The sequence below is a fragment of the Budorcas taxicolor genome, chromosome 8 (genome assembly GCF_023091745.1).
Source record: "Budorcas taxicolor isolate Tak-1 chromosome 8, Takin1.1, whole genome shotgun sequence".
Classification (NCBI taxonomy): domain Eukaryota; kingdom Metazoa; phylum Chordata; class Mammalia; order Artiodactyla; family Bovidae; genus Budorcas; species Budorcas taxicolor.
This window is the reverse complement of record NC_068917.1, coordinates 25,921,166-25,944,772: the sequence shown is the minus strand read 5'-3', so window position 1 is coordinate 25,944,772 and position 23,607 is coordinate 25,921,166. Positions and strand designations below refer to the sequence as shown.

Genomic DNA, 23,607 nt, shown 5'->3' with positions numbered 1-23,607 from the left:
CAAGAAGAACAAGGCAGGCTGGGGACTGCAGAGACAGCTGAGAGAGGCCATGCAGAACCAGTAGCTGCCATGAGAAATGTGACTCTAAGGAAGTAAAAGGGTTTCTCAAGCTTATTTATATATATTAAACACACATGCCATCACTAAACTTTGAATAATTCATTCAAAGGAGTGCCTACCCTTGACTTCTAGGAGGATGCACCGTAATCCTCAGCACTTCCTCCCAGTGTAGAAATCCCCAGCGTGCTCTCCTCATTCACTCTGCATGAAGGCGTCCTCTCCACTCATACAGCTGTGTCCTTCTCCATTACGGTTTCTGGTTGTCAATTTCCCCTTACGACTGCAAACCACCAGCTAAAAGCAGAACCTGAGTGAAAGTTCTGGCTCTGTCAGAGACTCTCCTGTGACTTCACCTGCTCTGCCTGCCAAGCACTGCGGGTCCAGACTGTCCAGCCTCCCAGAGAAACACAGTAAATAGAGGGAACCCCGCCCCACAGTGAGCAATGGTGGAGACACCAGGGGCTCCTCTGACCGTGCACCTAGGTTATCCCATGTGCAGGGCTTTTAATACATTTAATACATTTAGCAACAGGGGGACAGAGCTTTCCTCGCAGGACATATGTTAGTAAAGTGAACACTGGAAGAATACAATTTCTGAAAGTAACAAAGATCTTTGTGGAAATTCATGTATTTAATGTAGGCAATCTTCAGGACATTGATGGATCAATCATCTTTTTCTTCTTTCCAGTTGGGACATACCGCACTCAGCAGCTATATGTAAAGTCAGAGGGACTTTTGAAATAATTTTATTCATTTATTCATTTCTCACTGTGCTGTGTCTTCACTGCCGCACGGACTTCTCTCTAGCTGTGGCAGAGGTGGGTCCTCTCTAGTTGTGGGGCATAGGCTTCTCACTGTGGGAGCCTCTCTTGTTGGGGAGCACAGGCTCCGGTGCACTTGGCTTCGGTGGTGAGGGCCCGGGGTCTAGAGCACAGGGCGGTAGCTGTGCCCCCGGGCTCACTGTCCTGCAGCACGCGCATCCTCTAGGACCGCATGGGGTCCTGTTGGCAGGTGGACTCCTCACCACTGAGCCTCCAGGGAAGCCCCTAAGGGAACTTTTAAGTACATTGAGAGGTTTGGAAACCTTCTTGAGGATTAGGGTCCTAAACAAGTAAAAAACATTCCGATATTACTGTTAAAAATACCATTTCATTAACAGATTATTTTCTAAATAACCTTTCATTCAATACTATAGTATTACCTGAACGAGTAGCCTGGTTCTCACCATCCTTCGTTCTCACAGGAAGAAAGAGACAGAGGAACAGAGATGCCCAGTGGAAGCAACTGCCTGAATGAATGACTGAAACTCACTAGATTCTGTGACAGACACCATCACTGAATGTCCTTCCTCCAGCTCTGAAACTCTGAGCAGAAAAGTGCTGAACAGTGTAAATAAAAGTGATGAATAATAAAAACATTCTCATTTAATTGACATATACAGTCGGATGGGTACATTTGAAATTATTGGGAAATAGGTAAAATTAATACTTTAAACTGATGACATGTTCTTTGATCATATTGTGAATACATAAATGAAAATCAAAAAAGGAAGTGAAAGTGTATTAAAACAATTAGAAAATGAAAATTACCATGTTCACTATTTAATGGCCTCGCTTAGAAAGCATGGCATCAGAGAACCTACCTCAAGGTTCCACCAGACACCATCTCAGCCAGCCCAGCAGCAGCCGCATCTTCCCCATGGCCTTCGTGCTGTCTCTACTCATGGCCCTGGTGCTGGTCAGCTACGGCCCAGGAGGATCCCTGGGCTGTAACCTGTCTCAGAACCACATGCTGGTTGGCAGGAAGAACCTCAGACTCCTGGGCCAAATGAGGAGAATCTCTCCTCGCTTCTGTCTGCAGGACAGAAAAGACTTCGCTTTCCCCCAGGAGATGGTGGAGGGCGGCCAGCTCCAGGAGGCCCAGGCCATCTCTGTGCTCCACGAGATGCTCCAGCAGAGCTTCAACCTCTTCCACACAGAGCGCTCCTCTGCTGCCTGGGACACCACCCTCCTGGAGCAGCTCCGCAAAGGACTCCATCAGCAGCTGGACCACCTGGACGTCTGCCTGGGGCAGGTGATGGGAGAGGAAGACTCTGCCCTGGGAAGGACGGGCCCCACACTGGCCATGAAGAGGTACTTCCAGGGCATCCATGTCTACCTGCAAGAGAAGGAATACAGCGACTGTGCCTGGGAAACCGTCAGAGTGGAAATCATGAGATCCTTGTCTTCATCAGCCAGCTTGTAAGAAAGGTTAAGAATGATGGATGGAGGCCTAAACTCATCTTGATATGACTCTCAGTGACTAAGATGCCACATCACCTTTGTACGCTCCCCTGAAGTCATTTTAGAAGACTCTGATTTCTGTTTTAGCCACCATGTTTCCTGAATTCAATCAATAGTACTTTCTCAGTAGCAATAAGCAAGTAGATATAAAAAGTATTCAACTGCACAGGGATCAGTCCGTAAGGGATGACTGCCCTGATGTTATTTATGTTTATTTATGTATTTATTTTATCCCATCATATTTATATTTTCATGTACAAATGTTTTTCTGCATTGTAATAAAATTTAGAAAAGATGTTCATTTCCTTAATCTTCTAATTTGTTTTATTCATTAATTTCTTATGAAAGTAATTACTGTTTTCATTATGAAGAATTAAATACTTATTTGGTCTACATAAACCTATCATAGAACAGCATTTGTCCATTTATACCACAGAATAGTCATATCACTTTTCAGGAAATGATTGTCAAAAGGTAGAATTTCTGGATCCCTGGCAGTCCAGTAGAATGGACTCCATGCGTCCAGTGTGAGACACTCAGGTGCCATGGATACCTGGTCAGGAAACTAAGATCCTGTAAGCTGTGGAGTGCAGCCCCCTCTACCCAAAAGAAACAGGTAGAAAGGAGTCTCTGAAACGGGGGTAAATGAGTAGTCCTGAAGTCACAAGTATAACTAGTTTATACCCAATCAACAGAGAATGGTTGGTGTCAGTATGTGGGGGGAGGACTCCCCTCCTCCAGGGAAGCTGCCAACATGTGGTGCTGAGTGGCTGAGCCTGACTCCTGTTACTCTTCCTCCCACCTTCTCCTCGGTCCTGCTTTACTGAACAATCCACTCCCTTACACTCTATCTTCACTGCCTCCAACATAGGAGCTCTGTTCCATGATGGTTTCTGGCTTCAAAGTTTCTCTGAGTGGAAATCACTGGAAGAGAGCACAAGTGAAAGGAGAGCTCTAGAAGTTTCAAAACCTTTGAATGCAGCTCTGCTATTTAACAGCAATGTGACCCTGAAAAATATCACAAACACGAAGGAGATGGATATGGCAACCCCCTCCAGTATTCTTTCTTGAAAATCCCATGGACAGAGGAGCCTGGTGGGCTACAGTCCATGGGTCACAGGAGCTGGACCTGTCTGAACCAACTTAGCAGGCATGCAGGCATGCATTCTATCTTGATCTTCTTCTCAAATATGGGAAAATAACAGTAGTTTTTCATAGGACTACTGTTTGGATCAATAAGTCCATATTACAAGAAGCACAAAAGTGTGCTTGGCACAAATAATCAGGACAGTGAGAGTCCCAGAGTAGCTGCCCACAGGGAGCATACTGTTCAGCTGGCCTGAGGCAGTGACTGAAAGGCAACATCGGAAAGATACTAGGTCTTTGGTAAAAATATTTAACTTGGGTGCTAGTTTCACAGTATATTCAGTGTGTGAACTCTTGTGTGCTCAAAGCTGAAGACAATTCCAATTTCTGTGTTTCAGATTTCTAGTATTCTTAGGAAGTCACAGAAATTCTTTGAGAAAGAAGGATTAGTAGAAAATGCTTTGATCGATCATAAAAATGAATAATAGGGAAATCATAGAGATCTCTGCATGAATGCAGAAAATCACACACATTACTCCTTAATAACGTTTCTTGCTTCTTTAGTGTGAGTACTACTCTACTACTTCTTGAAGACATTTCTAAAATCACCTAATCAACTCTCTGTTGGGTTTCCGTCTTTCAGCAGCAAGGCACAGGCAGGAAGAAAACAGCAAGGGCCATGCAGTGTGAGGTTCTGCTCTCCAGCCCTGGGCTGGCCTGGGTTTGATCCTCGTTGTTTTCCATAAAGACTTCAGTCCCTAAGTGCTGGCAGTGTCACCTCCTAGAGTCGGTCCTTCTCAGAAATCAGTGCCTTTGAGGAGAGACTGCTACAAGTGTATGCAGGTGTCTTATAATGGAAGCGAGAGTCTTTCTCTGACAAGGGGCCTTGAAGTCAATATTATTGGTCAAAACACATAAACCTTGCACATGCATACTGCCAGCTGTCCATGATAACAATGGTACATTAATCTATATTCAAGACCATATAAGTCCCTATATGTTCTCACACATTGACCAAAACAGGATCTTATGATCCTTTTTAGTTTTTGCCAATCTGACTGGTGACACATGGCATCTAGCAGCAACCATTAGTTTTCCATTTCCTAATTGATGGTGGTTGTCATCAGTCATACTCCAGCCTTCTCGTCCATCTCTTGGAATCGGTTTGGAGAACTCTGAAAGAAAAGCAATCTGCAGGCAAAGGAGAAATGTACTGAAAACAACTGGAGCCCCAGCATCCCAGAGTAGAGCTGAGAAGAGCTGTGGAGCTGAGACTTTCATTTTAAGACCAGTATGCTAGAGGAGGTGACAGCCTTTCTCCATCACATTCACTGGAAATGCAGGTTTCTTCTGTGAATCTGATCCATAGGCAATGAACCCTCTGCTCTTGCATTGTCACTTTACCCAGGTAAGTTCAGTTCAGTTTAGTTCAGTCGCTCAGTCCTGTCCGACTCTCTGCGACCCCATGAATAGCAGCACGCTAGGCCTCCCCATCCATCACCAAATCCCAGAGTTCACACAGACTCATTTCCATCGAGTCATTGATGTCATCCAGCCATCTCATCCTCTGTCGTCCCCTTCTCCTCCTGCCCCCAGTCCCTCCCAGCATCAGAGTCTTTTCCAATGAGTCACCCCTTCACATGAGGTGGCCAAAGTACTGGAGTTTCAGCTTTAGCATCTTTCCTTCCAAAGATATCCCAGGGCTGATCTCCTTCAGAACGGACTGGTTGGATCTCCTTGCAGTCCAAGGGACTCTCAAGAGTCTTCTCCGATACCACAGTTCAAAAGCATCAATTTTTTGGTGCTCAGCCTTCTTCACAGTCCAACTTTCACATCCATACATAACCACAGGAAAAAACATAGCCTTGACTAGATGGACCTTAGTCGGCAAAGTAATGTCTCCGCTTTTGAATACGCTATCTAGGTTGGTCATAACTTTCCTTTCAAGGAGTAAGTGTCTTTTAATTTCATGGTTGCAGTCACCATCTGCAGTGATTTTGGAGCCCCAAAAAATAAAGTCTGACACTGTTTCTACTGTTTCCCCATCTATTTCCCATGAAGTGATGGGACTGGATGCCATGATCTTCGTTTTCTGAATATTGAGCTTTAAGCCAATTTTTTCACTCTCCTCTTTCACTTTCATCAAGAGGCTTTTGAGTTCCTCTTCACTTTCTGCCATAAGGGTAGTGTCATGCATACCTGAGGTTATTGATATTTCTCCTGGCAATCTTGATTCCAGCTTGTGTTTCTTCCAGTCCAGCGTTTCTCATGATGAAACTCTGCATATAAGTTAAATAAGAAGGGTGACAATATACATAGAGCCTTGATGTACTCCTTTTCCTATTTGGAAGCAGTCCGTTGTTCCATGTCCAGTTCTAACTGTTGCTTCCTGACCTGCATACAGATCTCTCAAGAGGCAGGTCAGGTGGTCTGGTATTCCAATCTCTCTCAGAATTTTCCACAGTTTATTGTGATCCACACAGTCAAAGGCTTTGGCATAGTCAATAAAACAGAAACAGATGTTTTTCTGGAATTCGCTTGCTTTTTTGATGATCCAGCAGATGGTGGCAATTTGATCTCTGGTTCCTCTGCCTTTTCTAAAACCAGCTTGAACATCAGGAAGTTCACAGTTCACATATTGTTGAAGCCTGGATTGGAGAATTTTGAGTATTACTTTACTAGCTTGTGAGATGAGTAAAACTGTTTGGTAGTTTGAGAATTCTTTGGCATTGCCTTTCTTTGGGATTGGAATGAAAACTGACCTTTTCAGTCCTGTGGCCACTGCTGAGTTTTCCCAATTTGCTGGCATGTTGAGTGCAGCACTTTCACAGATTCATCTTTCAGGACTTGAAATAGCCAAGTAGTTCATAGTTCATTTTTGTTCAAACTCCGTGATCTCCAGCTAGAAACACACAGATTGCAATGTCCTCAAGCAGATCCCAGGCTCCACACTCACCCTGCACTCCTGCCATCTGGCTGGAATCCAGTCTGAGTTTCATTTGTGACAAAGGCACTTGTACTTTTCCTGTGTTCAGGGCCCAGAACTGTTTTCCGGTCAAACTCATGAACTAGGTCATGATCTGCTCTAGTTTTCAGGGCTTTAAAAATCTGTCTTGATGGTGATGCCTTTCAAAGATGCATACTGGAATCATATCCCCAACTGCCTATTTCACAGCTGGTACCTACTGAGCACACATTATGCTGAAATCAAAAGCATTTTGATTGCACGTGTTTAAGCACCTAATCCATATGATTTGACATTTCGAAAAAGTTAATGAAACTCTCCAATGAAAAACTGACTACATAAAAAAATGGATGTTTAATAGATGATTCCTGATGAAAAGACATGAGAGGAAAAAGGAATTTGTTAGTTGAGATTTGTTATTTGAGAGAAATATCAATAACCTCAGATATGCAGATGACACTACCCTTATGGCAGAAAGTGAAGAGGAACTAAAAAGCCTCTTGATGAAAGTGAAAGAGGAGAGTGAAAAAGTTGGCTTAAAACTCAACATTCAGAAAGATCATGGCATCTGGTCCCATCACTTCATGGGAAATAGATGGGGAAACAGTGGAAAGAGTGTCAGACTTTACATTTTTGGGCTCCAAAATCACTGCAGATGGTGATTGCAGCCATGAAATTAAAAGATGCTTACTCCTCGGAAGGAAAGTTATGACCAACCTAGATGGCATATTCAAAAGCAGAGACATTACTTTGCCAACAAAGGTCCGTCTAGTCAAGGCTATGGTTTTTCCAATTGTCATGTATGGATGTGAGAGCTGGACTGTGAACAAACCTGAGTGCTGGAGAATTGATTATTTTGAACTGTGGTGCTGGAGAAGACTCTTGAGAGTCCCATGGACTGCAAGGAGATCCAACCAGTCCATTCTAAAGGAGATCAGTCCTGGGTGTTCTTTGGAAGGAATGATGCTAAAGCTGAAACTCCAGTACTTTGGCCACCTCATGGGAAGAGCTGACTCATTGGAAAAGACTCTGATGCTGGGAGGGATTGGGGGCAGGAGGAGAAGGGGACGACAGAGGATAAGATGGCTGGATGGCATCACTGACTCGATGGACGTGAGTTTGAGTGAACTCCGGGAGTTAGTGATGGACACGGAGGCCTGGAGTGCTGCAATTCATGGGGTCGCAAAGAGTCAGACACAACTGAGCAACTGAACTGAACTGAACTGATCTGACTGGGTCGTAATTTGTCAAATATGGCATTCCCTCAGTGAAGAGAGATATATACGAAGTAGCAATTTTGAAAACAGTACTGATGATTTTGCTTCCATTAAAGCCAGCAACTTACAAGTACTGTTGTGGCATAAGGAAAATATTTCAACTTGATGTGAGTTTAAAATGTATATATTTAAAAGATTTTTCAGATAATTAACATTACAGGAGAAATTTACCTTTTATATTAATAGTGAATGAAATAATTTTCTCTTTCCCTTGGGAAACCTTTAAGTCTCAGTGTTGTCCCCAAGTCTTCCTTCCCACTGGAGGGTCACAGTATCAGGCAGATTTCTGTCCGGACGTCGTCTTCTATTCTTCCAGTCATTTCCCATATTCAGGTAATTTGGTAGCAGCAAGTATGCTTTACCTAGAGCCACAAGTACCATCAGCTTGGAGTTTTCTACAGAGGATTCACTGAAACGTTTGTAATCCAATCTGAGCAGGGATCATAACTCTCAAGGATCTTGTCCATCATGTATCTCAATTTTATGGTGAGGATCACTTAACAATCTATGAGTCATCTTGGACAGTTAAATGAGGTTATTTTATAATTATTAGAATTATTAGTTTTGTCAAGCACAGTTAGACTCTCAGTAATAACTACCACTTGATAATTTCAGTTTGCCTCTTATACAAAATAATCAGGATACTTTGTAAATCGCTCAGCTTATCGAGAATTTGGAGGGAGACATTAATGGAAATAAGAGATTTGTAACATTGAGGTATGAAACAACAAAGGGACAGCTTGTGTTAGAAGCAAAAGAGGGAAATAAGTGAGAGTTCAGTACATGCAGTGTGCTCAGGTGTTTATGCTGTGGATAGGGAGTTTGGAATCTGACATTCATTATTAGATTAGTTCATTCACATAAAGTCTTAGCAGGGGGCTCTTGGAAAGGAGAATATTAACTCATTTCACTATGTTAGAAGGATTAAGTGAGTCCCTTCAGAGGCTAAGGAATTTGTAGCTGTTGTCACTGTCATTTTTGATGAAGACTGAGTGTCTGGGGAATTTGTCTGGTGAAAGTATTAGTGGCTCAGTCGAGTCTGACATTTGGTGACCGCGTGAACTGTAGCCTGTCAGGCTCCTCTGCCCATGGAATTCTCCAAGCAAGAATACTGGAGTGGGTTACCATTTCCTTCTCCAGGGGATCTTCCCGACTCAGGGATTGAACCCTGGTCTCCTGCATTGTAGGCAGATTCTTTACCATCTGAGCCACCAGGGAAGCCTGGTAGGTCCTTGGTAATTAGGTTCACAGTATACCATTTATAACATTTAATGAGTAAACAATCCAGGATGGATATGCCATAAAAAGTGAGGATAGCATCAGGGAATGTGTTCTTTCTCCTCCAATAAATACCAAGAATGAAATACATCCTAAGGAATCCTTGCCATAAACACAATACGTTAGTATCTTCTTATTACCATGTCACAGACTGAATGTGTGTGTGTTCCCCAAATTCATATATCGAAACCCTACCCCTCGAGACTCCCTGATGGTCCAGTGGCCAGGACTCCATGCTCCCACAGCAGGGAGCCTGAGTTGGATCTCTGGTCAGGGAACTAGATCCTGCATGTGGCAAGCAAGACTTCCCATGGCCCAAGTAAAAATCCTGCACGAAGCAAGGAAGATCCAAGATCCAGCATGCTTCAAATAAGACATGGCCCAGCCAAATAAGCACATAAAATAAATATTTAAAAAAATTTTTAAAAACCCACAGAAACCCAACCCATCAATATGATCATATCACAAACTGGAATATTAGGGAGATTGTTAGGGTACAGCTCAGTTCAGTTCAGTCGCTCAGTCGTGTCCAACTCTCTGCGACCCAATGAACTGCAGCACGCCAGGCCTCCCTTTCCATCACCAACTCCCGGAGTTCACTCAAACTCATGTCCATCGACTCGGTAATGCCATCCAGCCATCTTATCCTCTGTCGTCCCCTTCTCCTCCTGCCCCCAATCCCTCCCAGCATCAGAGTCTTTTCCAATGAGTCAACTCTTCCCATGAGGTGGCCAAAGTACTGGAGTTTCAGCTTTAGCATCATTCCTTCCAAAGAACACCCAGGACTGATCTCCTTTAGAATGGACTGGTTGGATCTCCTTGCAGGCCATGGGACTCACAAGAGTCTTCTCCAACACCACAGTTCAAAAGTATCAATTCTTCGGCGCTCAGCTGTCTTCACAGTCCAACTCTCACATCCATACATGACTATTGGAAAAACCATAGCCTTGACTAGACGGACGTTTGTTGACAAAGTCATGTCTCTGCTTTTGAATATGCTATCTAGGTTGCTCATAAGTTTCCTTCCAAGGAGTAAGCGTCTTTTAATTTTAGTAATCAATAAAATTAGCTATTACTTTTAATATCATAATTTTACTGTTACCCAGATTAAGATCAGGATCTTTTGGAATCATTTCATTCCCTGTCATTCTAGTTTTTTCGAAGCATTTTCTCATTACCCAAATGGATTTATCAACCACACAGATGCTAGGCAAGGCTGGTCTCCTAAACCCTGCCAGAAAGGGTTTGTGTTCTAGCAAATGGGGTTCTGAGTGCCCGTCTCTCTTCCTTCTCTGCTTATACTGATGACATGTGGATTAAAGGAAAGGAAAATCAGCTAGCTGGTCTTACAAAGCTGAGAGCAGGCAACTGACCCAGGACTTGGCCTTCATTGAGCTTCTGTAAGAAGCAGCCCTGTCCCAGTCTTTCTGTTGTTCATGTTGGCCTCATCCTTCCCCTCTGCCACAGTCTGCTCCCCAGCTGTGCTGCACTGCAGTTTGCTAACTCAGAATAATACATCATTACCTCAGGGGAAAACCCCTTCCCTTCTTTCATATCAGGACATTGAGACTTTCCCTTGTTTTCTTCTTGCCCACAAAACAACTGAGGAAGTTTACTTTCTAGGAAAGTTGCAAAGAGAAACAAAAAAGAAATCTAACGTCTTGAAAGTGAAAGAGATGCAACCTCTCTGGCTTCTTTACTTCCCTTTCTTGTTCTCACCTCATCATGAAATAGAACCAGAGCAGAGGCAGGAATACCAACATTGTCCAATAAGTCACTAAGTGTGTATATAAAATGTTTAAATGAAAAATTACACTCGAGTAAAGGAAAGAAGGCTATTCCTTCTGGTCTAGTGCCCCGGATCTCACTGCCCTGCAATCTCAGAGGAGACAGAAACAGAGGAACAGAGATGCCCAGTAGAATCAACTGCCTGAATCAATGACCGAATCTCATTAGATTCTGAGACATAAGCTTCCAATAAGAGACAACCCCATCACTGAGTCTCCTTCCTCCAGCTCAGAAACTCTGAGCAGAACAAGTGTTGAAGAGTTTAAGTAAAAGTGTTGAATAATAAAACCTATACCTGGCAAAGTAAATATTATTTATCTACTAAAAGGAAAATAATTGCAGTTGGAAACTCCTCCACTAACTTGCACAAACACACTTTTGCCCTCAGCATCTGAGCACTGCTGACACTTTAGACACCTGGGGACAGGGGTCAGGAGAAGAAGAGGTCACCACTGAGCACTAGGGTCCTTCACACAAAAACTCCAGGGGAGAGGTTGGGGTTTCGGGAAGACAATTAGTCAATAAGCCCTCCACAGAAAGGAGGTTTTCGAGTCCTCAGGATGTGGTGAGCCTGCCCTCAGGGAGGGAGAGAGTCCAGCAGGTGAGGAAGGGGGACTCTGTCACTCCAGAGACAGGGGGTGGCTCCATGTGATCTCTCCCTTGTGAGTGAGGTGCTGCTGGGAAAATACAATTATCCTGGATGTAGAGTCTCCTCACCCATGTTCCCTGAGAAGAACCAGGATTCTGGTGGGGGTACTGGCCCAGTCTGTGGAGGACGACAGGTCTCCAGCAAGAAAATGGTGGAAAGAAGGGTGATGTCTGTAATAGTCCTGCCCTCATGGTTCCCTGAAGGGCAGGGATCTGCAGGACATGTTCTAGAAGGAAGAGAAATGTGGGAGGACTTCAAGGACTGATAATAATCAGCCTCTTCTCTAAATCAAACACTGAAGAAAACTCATCATTTGTTTCCAAGAGCTTAACTGCCAGACTGATCTGGTAAATCCCTTATATACGGAATCCATAGAGCAGACAGAGTCTGGCTTCCTAAGGAACCTAAGAGGGAAAATTGGAGCTTCAGAGCAAGCCAAAAATACGTTCTTGGATGAGAGGAGAGCAACACTTATGCATGAGAGATAAAGGGCAATAAAGTGTGTAATTACAGATGTCCATCAATTCTGACTTAAGAGAAAGACTTTCTCATTTGATTGAAAAACATCCATTTGGATGGGCACATCTGAAGTGACTAGGAAAAGGCAAAATTAGTAGTCTAGAAGGAAGAACATTTCTTTGACTGTCTTGAGAATACATAACAGAAAACCAAAAAAGGAAGAAAAAGTGCATAGAAATGATTAGAAAATGAAAATTACCATGTTCCCTATTTAATGGCCTCGCTTAGAAAGCATGGCATCAGAGAACCTACCTCAAGGTTCCACCAGACGCCGTCTCAGCCAGCCCAGCAGCAGCCGCATCTTCCCCATGGCCTTCGTGCTCTCTCTACTCATGGCCCTGGTGCTGGTCAGTTATGGCCCGGGAGGATCCCTGGGCTGTGATCTGTCTCAGAACCATGTTCTCATTGGCAGGAAGAACCTCAGGCTCCTGGGCCAAATGAGGAGACTCTCCCCTCGCTTCTGTCTGCAGGACAGAAAAGACTTCGCTTTCCCCCAGGAGATGGTGGAGGGCGGCCAGCTCCAGGAGGCCCAGGCCACCTCTGTGCTCCACGAGATGCTCCAGCAGAGCTTCAACCTCTTCCACACAGAACGCTCCTCTGCTGCCTGGGACACCACTCTCCTGGAGCAGCTCCGCACTGGACTCCATCAGCAGCTGGACCACCTGGACGCCTGCCTGGGGCAGGTGATGGGAGAGGAAGACTCTACCCTGGGAAGGAGGGGCCCCACACTGGCTGTGAAGAGGTACTTCCAGGGCATCCATGTCTACCTGAAAGAGAAGGAATACAGCGACTGTGCCTGGGAAATTGTCAGAGTGGAAATCATGAGATCCTTGTCTTCATCAGTCAGCTTGCAAGAAAGGTTAAGAATGATGGATGGAGACCTGAGCTCGCCTTGACATGACTCTTTCTGATGAAGATGCCCTGTCATCCTTGGAAACTCACCTGGGGTCATTTCAGAAGACTCTGAATTCTGCTTTAGCCACCAAATTTGTTGAATTAACTCAGCAAATACATGTCCTTAGTAATAAACACGTAGATATAAAATAAATCAACTGCAGGGCATCAATCCATAAGCGATGACCTCCCTGATGTTATTTATTTATTCTTTATTTATTTAGGTAATGGAATATTTTATCTCATCATATTTATATTTTCATATAAAAATGTGTATGTTTACATTGTATTAAAATTTAGAAGATATATTTCTCTATTTTATTAAAATTGTTATTTGGTTTATTTATTAAATAGTTATCACGATAAATTTCTTGAGTTTTGATTTTGAAAACCTAAATCCTTATTTTGTCTTCAAATACCTATCACAAAATGGTATTTGTTCACCTCATACGGTGAAACAGTTCTATCACTTTCTAACAAATGTCTGTCAAAAGGTAGAATTCTGAGAATCTTCTGTGGTGCAGTTCTTAGGACTCTGAGTTTTTCCTCCAGGGAGCCTTGGTTGAGGAACTAAGATCCTATAAGCTGTGGAGGGTGCCAAAAAGAAAAAAGGTAGAAAGGAGATTATGAATTGTAGAAAATGGCTAGTCTCGATGTCACAGGCGTAACTAATTTATCCCCACTCGTTAAAGACTGGTTGATGTACATATCTGAGGGAAGCAGTCACCTCCTGCGGGAAAGCTGAGGACACACCCTGCTGACTGGCTGCTCCTGACTCCTGTTACTCTCTCTCCCGCCTTCTCCTCAGGACTGCCTTACTGAGCAATTCACTCCCTTCCACAGTAACTTCACTGCCTCCACACACGAGCTCTGTTCTGTGCTGGTTTCTAGCTGCATGGTGTAGTCAGAGTGGAAGCCCCAGGAAGAGAGCCCAAGTGAGAGGAGAGTTCTAGAAATTCCAAAACCTCTGAATCCCAGCTCTGCTATTTACCAACAGTGTGACCCTGAAAAATCTCACAAACACAACATGTCAGTTTCCTCATCTTTAATATGGGACAATAAGAGTGGTTTTCATACAATTACTGTTTGGATTCAGTGAGTCCGTATCACACAAGAGGCATCACGCGCTCCTGGCCGAAATCATCAGGACTGTGAGAAGCACGGAGTGGCTGCCCTCAGGGAGGAGACAGGACAGCCGCCCTGAGACAGCGCCTGCAGGGCAGCATGGAAAGGTGCTGGCCCCCGACAAAGGTATTTTCTTTTCATCTTGGGTGCTAGTTTCAGAGTGCTTTCAGTGTGAGAACCTTCCTTTGCTGTATGCTGAAGAGAATTCCAATTTCTGGGTTTCATACTTCTAAAAGCATTCCTATGAAAACTCTTTGAGAAAGATGAATTTGTAGAAAACACTTGATCTAACATAAATACGATAATAGGGAAAGAATAGAGATCGCACATCAGTGCAGATAATCAAACACAAGCAGAGGCAGGAAGGAAAGAGCGGGAGCTGTGAAGGGTATGGTTCCGATCTCCAGTTCTGGGCTGTCCCAGGTTGCATCCTAGCTCTCTTTCCCATAAAATCCCTTGTTCATACTTGCTGGCAATGTCACCTCCTGGAGCCTCTGTTTTGCTACTGAAAGAACAAAACCCAACAAATGGTTCAGAAGCCAGTTTTACCTCTTCTCATACGAAAGAAGTGAGAAACACTATTAATGAATGAAGTGCTTGATTTTCGGCAACCTCCAAGGAGACTTACACCAAGGGCCGCCTTCCAGGATTGCTGCTGCTAGTACCCTTGTCCCCAGGGCAAGCCACTTCTGAACCTCACTTCCATAGGAGACTCCAACTTTAGGAGGTAGGTCTGGTTCAGTCTCCTGTGGGGTCACTGCTCCCTTCCCCTGGGTCTTGGTGCATGAAAGATTTTGTTTGTCGCCTGCAAGAAGAGTCTTTCCCCCCGTCCTGTGGAAGTCCTGTAATCAACTCCCACTGATCCTCAGAGTCAGATTGCCTGGGGATTCCCAGTCCCTTTGCAGGCTTGCAAGCATGACATGAGGCTCAGAACCTTCCCAACAGTGGGAGAACTTTTCTGGTATTATTGTTTCCCAGTTTGTTGGTTTCCCATCTGGCAGATATGGCATTTATTTTTATTGTGCTTGAGCGCCTCCTGCATCTCGTTGTAGTTTCTTCTTTGTGTTTGAACGTGGGACATCTTTTTCGGCGGGCTTCAGAGTCCTCCTCTGGATGACTGTTCAACAGCTAGTTGCAATTTCGTTGCTCTTGCGTGAGGAGATAAGTCCATGTCCTTCTACTCTGCCATCATGAACCAGAAGCTAAGCCAAAATCTTGATATTTGACCATTTGAAATATGCTGAACTATCTCATGCACACCCACCATATCTTTTATTCACCACCATGGACGTACGTGTGGCTGAGATTTGAACACGTGGTTAACTGCTGGAAATAGGTATGTTGTCTGTCTTCAAATAGTATGATTTTCTAAGAAAGATTTTAAAAATCAACATGTCAATCTGCTGCACAGAAAATATTGTTATTGAGGTATATCCAGTTTCCCACAGTAACAAGTGGGATTGTTTATAAAAATTGATCAACAAAGATCCCACCAATTTATACATATCATTCACCATATTTCAACTTTTATTATTTTAAGAATTTCCTATCATCTGTACTTTTCAAGATCAAAGTCTTTCTTTTCATTTTAAACACCGCTCCCCCTCACACATCCTCCACCAGGATCTTCTAACTGAGAGCCCCTTAAATGGGGAGGAATTGACTCCCCAGAGCAGGAACATGTCTCCATTTCCTATTCCCACCCAGCATCCTGCACAATGGTAGGATACTACTGGTCCTCAGAGTTGTCAATAAAAGTGTAAGTGTAACAGTGATAAGCTTAAAAGGGTTTTACCAGTTAAACTGTTTGAAAACGACAATCTTTCTACATTTTTTGTTTTTATTTTCTGTGGGTTACTCTTGTCTTCCCAGGTGACCAGGATATTTGTTATACTGGGCATTCTCTTTAGTTTTCCCTCAAGTTCCTGAATCATTTAGTCCAGTTGATTTTTCTGTTCTATGCTACAGTTTTCTCAGCTTTAAAATAAGGATATGAGAGTGGATACATGTGTACTCAGAGCTGGTTTACATTGTTGTACAGCAGAAACCAGCCCAACATGGTAAAGGAATTTTTCTCCAATTAAAATCAAAATAGGGATAATGAGAATATTGTACGCCATTCAATATACCATCTCATGTTCTGTACTCTATATGATATTAATATAACAACTTACACAATTATCTTAAATGAGTAGATTATATAAAGCATCATGGACACATTAAACAGCTGTGAGAGTTGTTACTGTGACCAGTGTATATTAAGTTTCACCATTATCTCACGTCTACCCTAAAGATGATTATGCCATATCTGCGACTTGCTCAACTCAGTTGTTAATGCAAAAACTCTACCTCTGCAAGTTAGAGTAAGTTAATCTTTTCTCGTATTGTACAAACCATATCTACACATTTTGAAATTTTACTAGCAAATAAAATACTCACGTGACTGTACCAGCACACCGTGATATTTAGTGGGCATCAAATCAACATGCAGTCAGTGCATTTGGCATATAAGATGCTTATTAGGTAGAAAATCGTATATTAAGTGAAAATCTACATTATGCTGAAACAAAACACATCTTGATTATGAATTTTAAAGCAACTTATCTATACGAAATGACCTTTTAAAAAAGTTAATAAAACTCTCCAATGCAAAACTATGGATAAATTTGAAAGCTGAACATAAGATCCTTAGATAAAGGAAATGAGAAGAAAAAAGACTTTGAAAATTGAGATTCATTATTTAAGGTAGCTACTGGGTCATAAATTTCTCAAATATGGCTTTCCCTCAATTGAACTGACATGAACAAAGAAGTAATTTTGAAAACTTTACAGATGATTTTGCTTCCAATGAAGCCAGGAACTTAAAGTTTTGTTTTGGCATAAGGAATATTTAGACTCGGTGTGAGTTTCAGACTTCTTTGTACCTTTTAAAATATTTCCAACTACTTGAACGTTGCAGGAGAAATTAACCATTTATATTAAATAAAATCACTTCCCCTTTCCCCAGGGGCTCCTGTAAGTCTCTGTCTTGTCCTCAAGTCTCCCCACTGGATGGTCCCAATATCTAAATTACTGTCCAGAATGTAGATGCCTTTCCCCTTTCCCCAAATTAGTCTTTTTCCCCAGAAACAACCCGGAATCTGAAAACATACCACAACATGCTCAGATTGCCAGCCCTCAGTGGCAGCATAAACAGGCATCAGTGTAAACCGCTCTGGGTAAAACCTCTTCCCAGGAAGGGGAGGATGGAATCAGGGGCAGGTGCAGAAATCAAGTTCTAAGTGAAACCCCTGCAAAGCTCCCCTGGGCAGTCTGGCCCCAAAACGAAGGTTCCTCACTGCTCCTGGGGCCCCCACGTGCTCCCTGGGCCCCAGAAGCACCTAGCTCAGCTGGAGGCTCCTGCCCAAAGGGACTCCCCGGTTCTCCCGGTGGATGTGGTGCTGGAGTTCGAGGCACTGGACCTGGACAGGTTTGCTGGGAGAGCAAGGTCAGTTGCTCTGTTACAGGGAGTGCTGTGGCGCCCTCCCAGTCGCTGGGGCGCAGGAAAGGCAGATTTGAGCATCTTGCTGAGCTGGAGCTGTGGGACTGAATTTCACTCAAGTGCTGATTTTGGGGGATTCCTGGTCTCTCAGAGGGTGGCAATGGTGATGATCACCATTCTCCAGGGCTGGAGAACATCACCCTCTGTGTCATCAGGGAAGGGGTTGGCATCTGGTGAGCTTGGTGATGCTGCAGACGTGGGGCTGTGCCAGCCTTTATCCAGCTGTTCCCCGCACCTTCCCCCCAGATAGGATCTTTAAATAGGTCAGAATTGTCACTTTCTGCACTTTTCTCAATTTTGTCTCCACTGAAAAACTTTTCCCTTCTATTCTGGGCATCAGAGAATGTCACAGCTTCAGTGCTTCTTTTGTGTTATTATACTGGAAATGAAATATACTCATGGAAAAGTGTCAATCCAAAAGGAGATATTCATCTACATGAGTCAACTCAGCTTGAAAGAAAAACCTGAGGCTCCATCTCTCTTCTTTAGTCCAAAAGAGAACTGAGAGGTGTGACTCCATAGTCCTCTGTGACAATTTTTAAATTGCACCAATTTTTAAATTGCCACATCTCTCTGCATTTCCTTTCTAAGGGCCTAATATATGAGGTTTGAATTGTTCAGTTATTTACAGGTCTATAGCTCCTGTTTTCTGGTGGTCTACAGATAATAGTGGCATAATGATGAACATGGGTTAATTCGTAGTGTTCTCTTCATTCTCTGACCAAAGTGTGCTGAACACACACACATATGTGACAATGTGCTCGGCGATGAGGATTCCAGGAGTGTCAGGAAGGGATGATGACTGCCCTCCTGGGAGCAGGGGAGAAGACTTTGGAGGCAGGAAGAGGAGGAAGGAGGCAGCACGTGCTCAGAGCAGCTGAGGGCCAGTACTCAGAGCTGATGAAGAGGAGGGACGGGGAGCAGCAGGAAGCTCTACTCTCACAGTCTGGGGCTCCTGAGTGCAGCCGACACCAGACTTTCCTTTCGTCTTCTAAAACATCGAGACAACTTTAGTAGCAGTCACAGAGGACACCCTTTAATTCAAATAATGAAAAGTTCGCAAATTAGCCTGAAAATGTGGAACTTCATGAATGGTAGCAGTCTTTCATATCAATATAACCACTCTCAGTCCAACCAAGAGAAGCTTTGAGGGCAAGTTCCTTAACACAGGCAAGGGTCTGCATGTTAAATCCCTAAGTGTTCATTCTAGGAGAGGGAATGCCTGCAGGATGGTGACGAGCCCAGGAGCCCAAGTTTCCTCCCTTTTGAGCAGGGCCTTGTACATAATGGAGAGAAATCCTACAGCACTTGAAGTTCTTTGCTGAGGAGGAGATTCTAGGAAAGTTGTCCACTCTCCTAGAAGTTTGATGTTTTGTTCCTGGTCAGAGAACTAGATCCTACAGGCCACAACCAAGATTTCCCATGCCACAAGTGAAGATCCTATCTGCAGCAAGGAATATGGAAGATCCAGCATGTCGCCACCAAGGCCTGGCACAGCCAAATAAATGCATTTAAAATTCTTAAAAAACCCAAAGAAACCCATCCCATCAATGTGATCATATCACAAGGTGGGATATTAGGGAGATAAGGGATACAATCAATAAAATTCAGTTATCATTTTTAAGAACATAATTATTTTTTACCAAGATTAAGATCAGGATCTTTTGAATCACTTCATTCCCTTTCATTCTAGTTTTTTCAAAGCAACTTCTCATTCCCCGGGTGGGTTTGTCACAGATGCTCAGCAAGGCTGGTGTCCTTGACCCTATGAGAGAGGATCAGTGTTCTAGCACTGGGGTTCTGACTGCCTGTCTCCCATGAGCTGGTGCGTGTGACTTCTTCCTTCTACCCTTATACAGACCACAAATGGATTAAAGGAAAGGAAAATCAGGTGGCTGGTCTTACAAAGCTGAGGGCAGTCCATGGACTCAGGGCTTGGCCTTGCTTGAGCTTCTGTCAGAAGCAGCCTTGTCCCTGCCTTGTCCCAGCCTTTCTGTTGTTCATATTGACCTGATCCTTCCCCTCTGCCACAGCCTAGGCCCCAGCTATGCTGCACTGAAGTTTGCTAACCCAGAATATATCACTGTGTCAGGGAAAGCCCCTTTCTTTCTTTCATATTCATGACATTAAGACTTACCCTTGTTTTCTGGTTGCCCACAAAACAGCTGTGGAATTTTACTTTCTAGCAAAATTGCAAAGAGAAACAAAAAAATCTAACCTCTTGAAAGTGATGCAGCCACTCGGGCTTTCTTTCCTTCCCTTTCTTGCTCTCGCCTCATCATGAATTACAACCAGAGAAGGAGCAGAGAGATGAATCCTGTCCAATAAGCCACTAAATGAATATAAAAGTTTAAGTGAAACATTACACTCAAGGAAAGAAGGCTATTGCTCCTCATCTGTTAGGCTGGGTCTCACCACCCTGCTTTCTCAGAGGAGACAGAGACAGAGGAACAGAGATGCCGGGTGGAATCAACGGCCTGAACAAACGACTGTAACTCACTAGATTCTGTGACACAAGCTTCCAACAAGAGACAACCCCAGCACTGAATCTCCTTCCTCCAGCTCAGAAACACAGTCCAGAACAAGTGTTGAACAGTTTAAGTAAAAGAGTTGAATAATAACTGTACTTGGCAAAGTAGATATTATTTATCTACTAAAAGCAAAATGATTGCAGTTGGAAATTCCTTCACCAACTTATTTTACACAAGCACACTTTTGCTCTCAGCATCTGAGCACTGCTGATGTTTTGGACACTTGGGGTCAGGAGAAGAGGAGGTCACCACCGAGAACTAGGGTCCTTCACAGAAACACTCCAGGAGAGAGGATGGGGTTCAGGAAGAGAATTTATTTTCCCAACAAATCAACAAGCCCTCCACAGAAAGGAGATTTTGAGGCCACAGGATGTGGTGAGCCTGTCTGCAGGGAGGGAGTCCAGCAGGTGAGGAAGGGGACTCAGTCACTCCAGAGGACAGAGGAGGCTCCATGTGATCTCTCCCTTGTGAGTGAGGTGCTGCTGGGAAAATACAATTATCCTGGATTTAGAGATTCCTCACCCATGTTCCCTGAGAAGAACCAGGATTCTGGTGGGGGTATTGGCCCAGGCTGTGGAGGACGACAGGTCTCCAGCAAGAAAATGGTGGAAAGAAAGGGTGATGTCTGTAATGGCCCTGACCTTGTGGTTCCCTAAAACACAGCCACATGAACCTGCAGGAACGTGTTCTAGAAGGAAGAAAAACGTGGGGTGAGCTCATGGACTGATAATAATCAGCCTGCTCTTTATATCAAACACTAAGGAAAAGCCATACTTCGTTTCAGTGAGATCAGGAGCCACAGTGATCTGCTAAATCCCTAAATAAATATGGAAACCACAGGGCTGAGGGGCCTGGCTTCCTAGGCAGAGTGAGAGGGGAAACGGAGCCCAAGATGAGGGCTACAGGCGTGTTCCCGGAAAAGAGGAGAGGAACATTTATGCATGAGAAACAGGGAGCAATGATGTGTGTAATCACAAATGCACTTCAATTCTAACATAAGACAAAGACCTTTCTCATTTGATGATGATTATCCATTTGGATAAGCACATCTGAAGTTACCGGGAAAAGGTAAAATTAGTAGTTTAAATAGATGACAATTTCTTTGGGCATATTCAGAATACATAACAGAAAACCAAATTAGGAAGTAAAAGTGTATAGAAATGACTAGAAAATGAATACTATCATCTTCCCTATTTAATGGCTTCGCTTAGAAAGCATGGCATCAGAGAACCTACCTCAAGGTTCACCCAGACACCGTCTCAGCCAGCCCAGCAGCAGCCACATCTTCCCCATGGCCTTCGTGCTGTCTCTACTCATGGCCCTGGTGCTGGTCAGTTATGGCCCGGGAGGATCCCTGGGCTGTGATCTGTCTCAGAACCACATGCTGGTTGGCAGCCAGAACCTCAGGATCCTGGGCCAAATGAGGAGAATCTCTCCTCGCTTCTGTCTGCAGGACAGAAAAGACTTCGCTTTCCCCCAGGAGATGGTGGAGGGCGGCCAGCTCCAGGAGGCCCAGGCCATCTCTGTGCTCCACGAGATGCTCCAGCAGAGCTTCAACCTCTTCCACACAGAGCGCGCCTCTGCTGCCTGGAACACCACCCTCCTGGAGCAGCTCCGCACTGGACTCCATCAGCAGCTGGACGACCTGGAGGCCTGCCTCGGGCAGGTGATGGGAGAGGAAGACTCTACCCTGGGAAGGACGGGCCCCACACTGGCCGTAAAGAGGTACTTCCAGGGCATCCGTGTCTACCTGAAAGAGAAGGGATACAGCGACTGCGCCTGGGACCTCGTCAGACTGGAAATCGTGAAATCCTTCTCTTCATCAGCCAGCTTGCAAGAAAGGTTAAGATGATGGATCGAGACCTGAACTCACCTTGACATGACTCTCACTGAGTAAGACGCCACATCACTCCCAACTGTGGTCATTTAAGAGACTCTGAATTCTGCTTTAGCCAAAATATTTATTGAATAAGTCAATAAATTCTTTCTCAGTAGTAATAAGCAAGTAGGTATAAAGAGTATTCAGCTGCACGGGAATCTGTGCATAGCGATGACTGCCCTGATGTTATTTATATGTTTCTTTATGTACATATTTTCATTTGTTAGTTTATCTCATCATATTTATATTTTCATTTAAAAATTTTGTTTACATTGTAATAAAATTTAGAAAACATGTTCATTTCCTTAATCTTCTAATTTGTTTTTTTTTTTATTAAATTCTTATGAGGGAAAACTTGTTTCTTCATTCTGAAGACCTTAATCTTTATTTTGTCTACATAAACCTATTGTGGAATAGCATTTATCCATTTATACTATGGAATGGTTCTATTACTCCTCAGGACTTGATTGTCAAAAGGTGGAATTACTGGAATTCCCTGGCAGTCCAGTGGTTTCGACTCCACGCTTCCAGTATAGGAAGCTCAGGTGCCATGGATTCTGCAAGCTACGGAGTGCAGCCCTCCATTCCACCCCTCCAAGAAGAAAAAAAAGGTAGAAAGGAGTTCTGAAACTGTGGAAAATGATTAGTCCTGAAGTCACAGAGAAACTAATTTATACCCAGTCAGCAAAGAACTGTTGGTGTCAGTATCTGGGGTAAGACTCATCTCCTCCAGAAAAGTTGCCAACATGTGGTGCTGACTGGCTGATCCTGACTCCTGTTACTCTTCCTCCCACCTTCTCCTCGGTCCTGCTTTACTGAACAATCCACTCCCTTACACTATATCTTCACTGCCTCCAACACAGGAGCTCTGTTCTGTGATGGTTTCTGGCTTCAAAGTTTCTCTGAGTGGAAATCACTGGAAGAGAGCACAAGTGAAAGGAGCATTCTAGAAGTTTCAAAACCTTTGAATGCAGCTCTGCTATTTAACGGCAGTGTGACCCTGCAAAATATCACAAACACTAAGGAGATGGATAAGGCAACCCCCTCCAGTATTCTTTCTTGAAAATCCCCATGGACAGAGGAGCCTGGTGGGCTACTGTCCATGTGTCACAAGAGTTGGACACCTCTGAACCAGCCTAGCATGCATGCAGGCACGCATGCTGTCCTGATCCTCTTCTTTAACATGTGGAAAATAACAGTAGTTTTTCACAGGGTTACTGTTAGGATCAATGGGCCCATATTACAAGAAGCATAACAGTGTGCCTGGCAGAAATGATCAGGACAGTGAGTCCCAGAGTAGCTGCCCACAGGAAACAGAGAGGACAGCTGGCTTGAGGCAGTGACTGAAAGGCAACACTGGAAAGATGCTGGTCCTTGGTAAAAATATTTAACTTGGGTGCTAGTTTCACAATTTAGTTTGTGAACTCTTCTGTGCTCAATGCTGAAGACAATTCCAATTTCTGTGTTTCAGACTTCTAGAAGCATTCTAGGAAGTCATAGAAATTCTTTGAAAAAGAAGGATTAGTAGAAAATGCTTTGATCTACTATAAAAATGAATAATACGGAAATCAGAGAGATCTCCTAGGACTGCAGAGAATCACACACATTGCTCATTAATAATGTTTCTTGTTCTTTAGTATGAGTAGTCCTGTACTACTTTTTAACCTATTTCTAAAATCACCTTCTCAACTCTCTGTTGGGTTTCCGTCTTTCAGCAGCAAGGCACAGGCGGG

The 23,607-nt window shown here is 43.8% G+C and overlaps 3 protein-coding genes across 3 annotated transcripts; all 3 read left to right on the top strand.

Annotated features, from left to right (window-relative positions):
* Positions 1 to 1,683: 1,683 nt before the first annotated feature.
* LOC128052283 (interferon omega-1-like) lies at positions 1,684 to 2,304 on the top strand. The gene has a single exon (XM_052644786.1). It carries the CDS (start codon positions 1,684 to 1,686, stop codon positions 2,302 to 2,304), a length of 621 nt encoding a protein of 206 aa, XP_052500746.1.
* A 9,833-nt stretch (positions 2,305 to 12,137) lies between these two features.
* On the top strand, positions 12,138 to 12,800 carry LOC128052291 (interferon omega-1). The gene has a single exon (XM_052644800.1). It carries the CDS (start codon positions 12,138 to 12,140, stop codon positions 12,798 to 12,800), a length of 663 nt encoding a protein of 220 aa, XP_052500760.1.
* An 8,411-nt stretch (positions 12,801 to 21,211) lies between these two features.
* Positions 21,212 to 21,847, top strand: LOC128052331 (interferon omega-1-like). Its single transcript, XM_052644860.1, has one exon. It carries the CDS (start codon positions 21,212 to 21,214, stop codon positions 21,845 to 21,847), a length of 636 nt encoding a protein of 211 aa, XP_052500820.1.
* Positions 21,848 to 23,607: the final 1,760 nt, after the last annotated feature.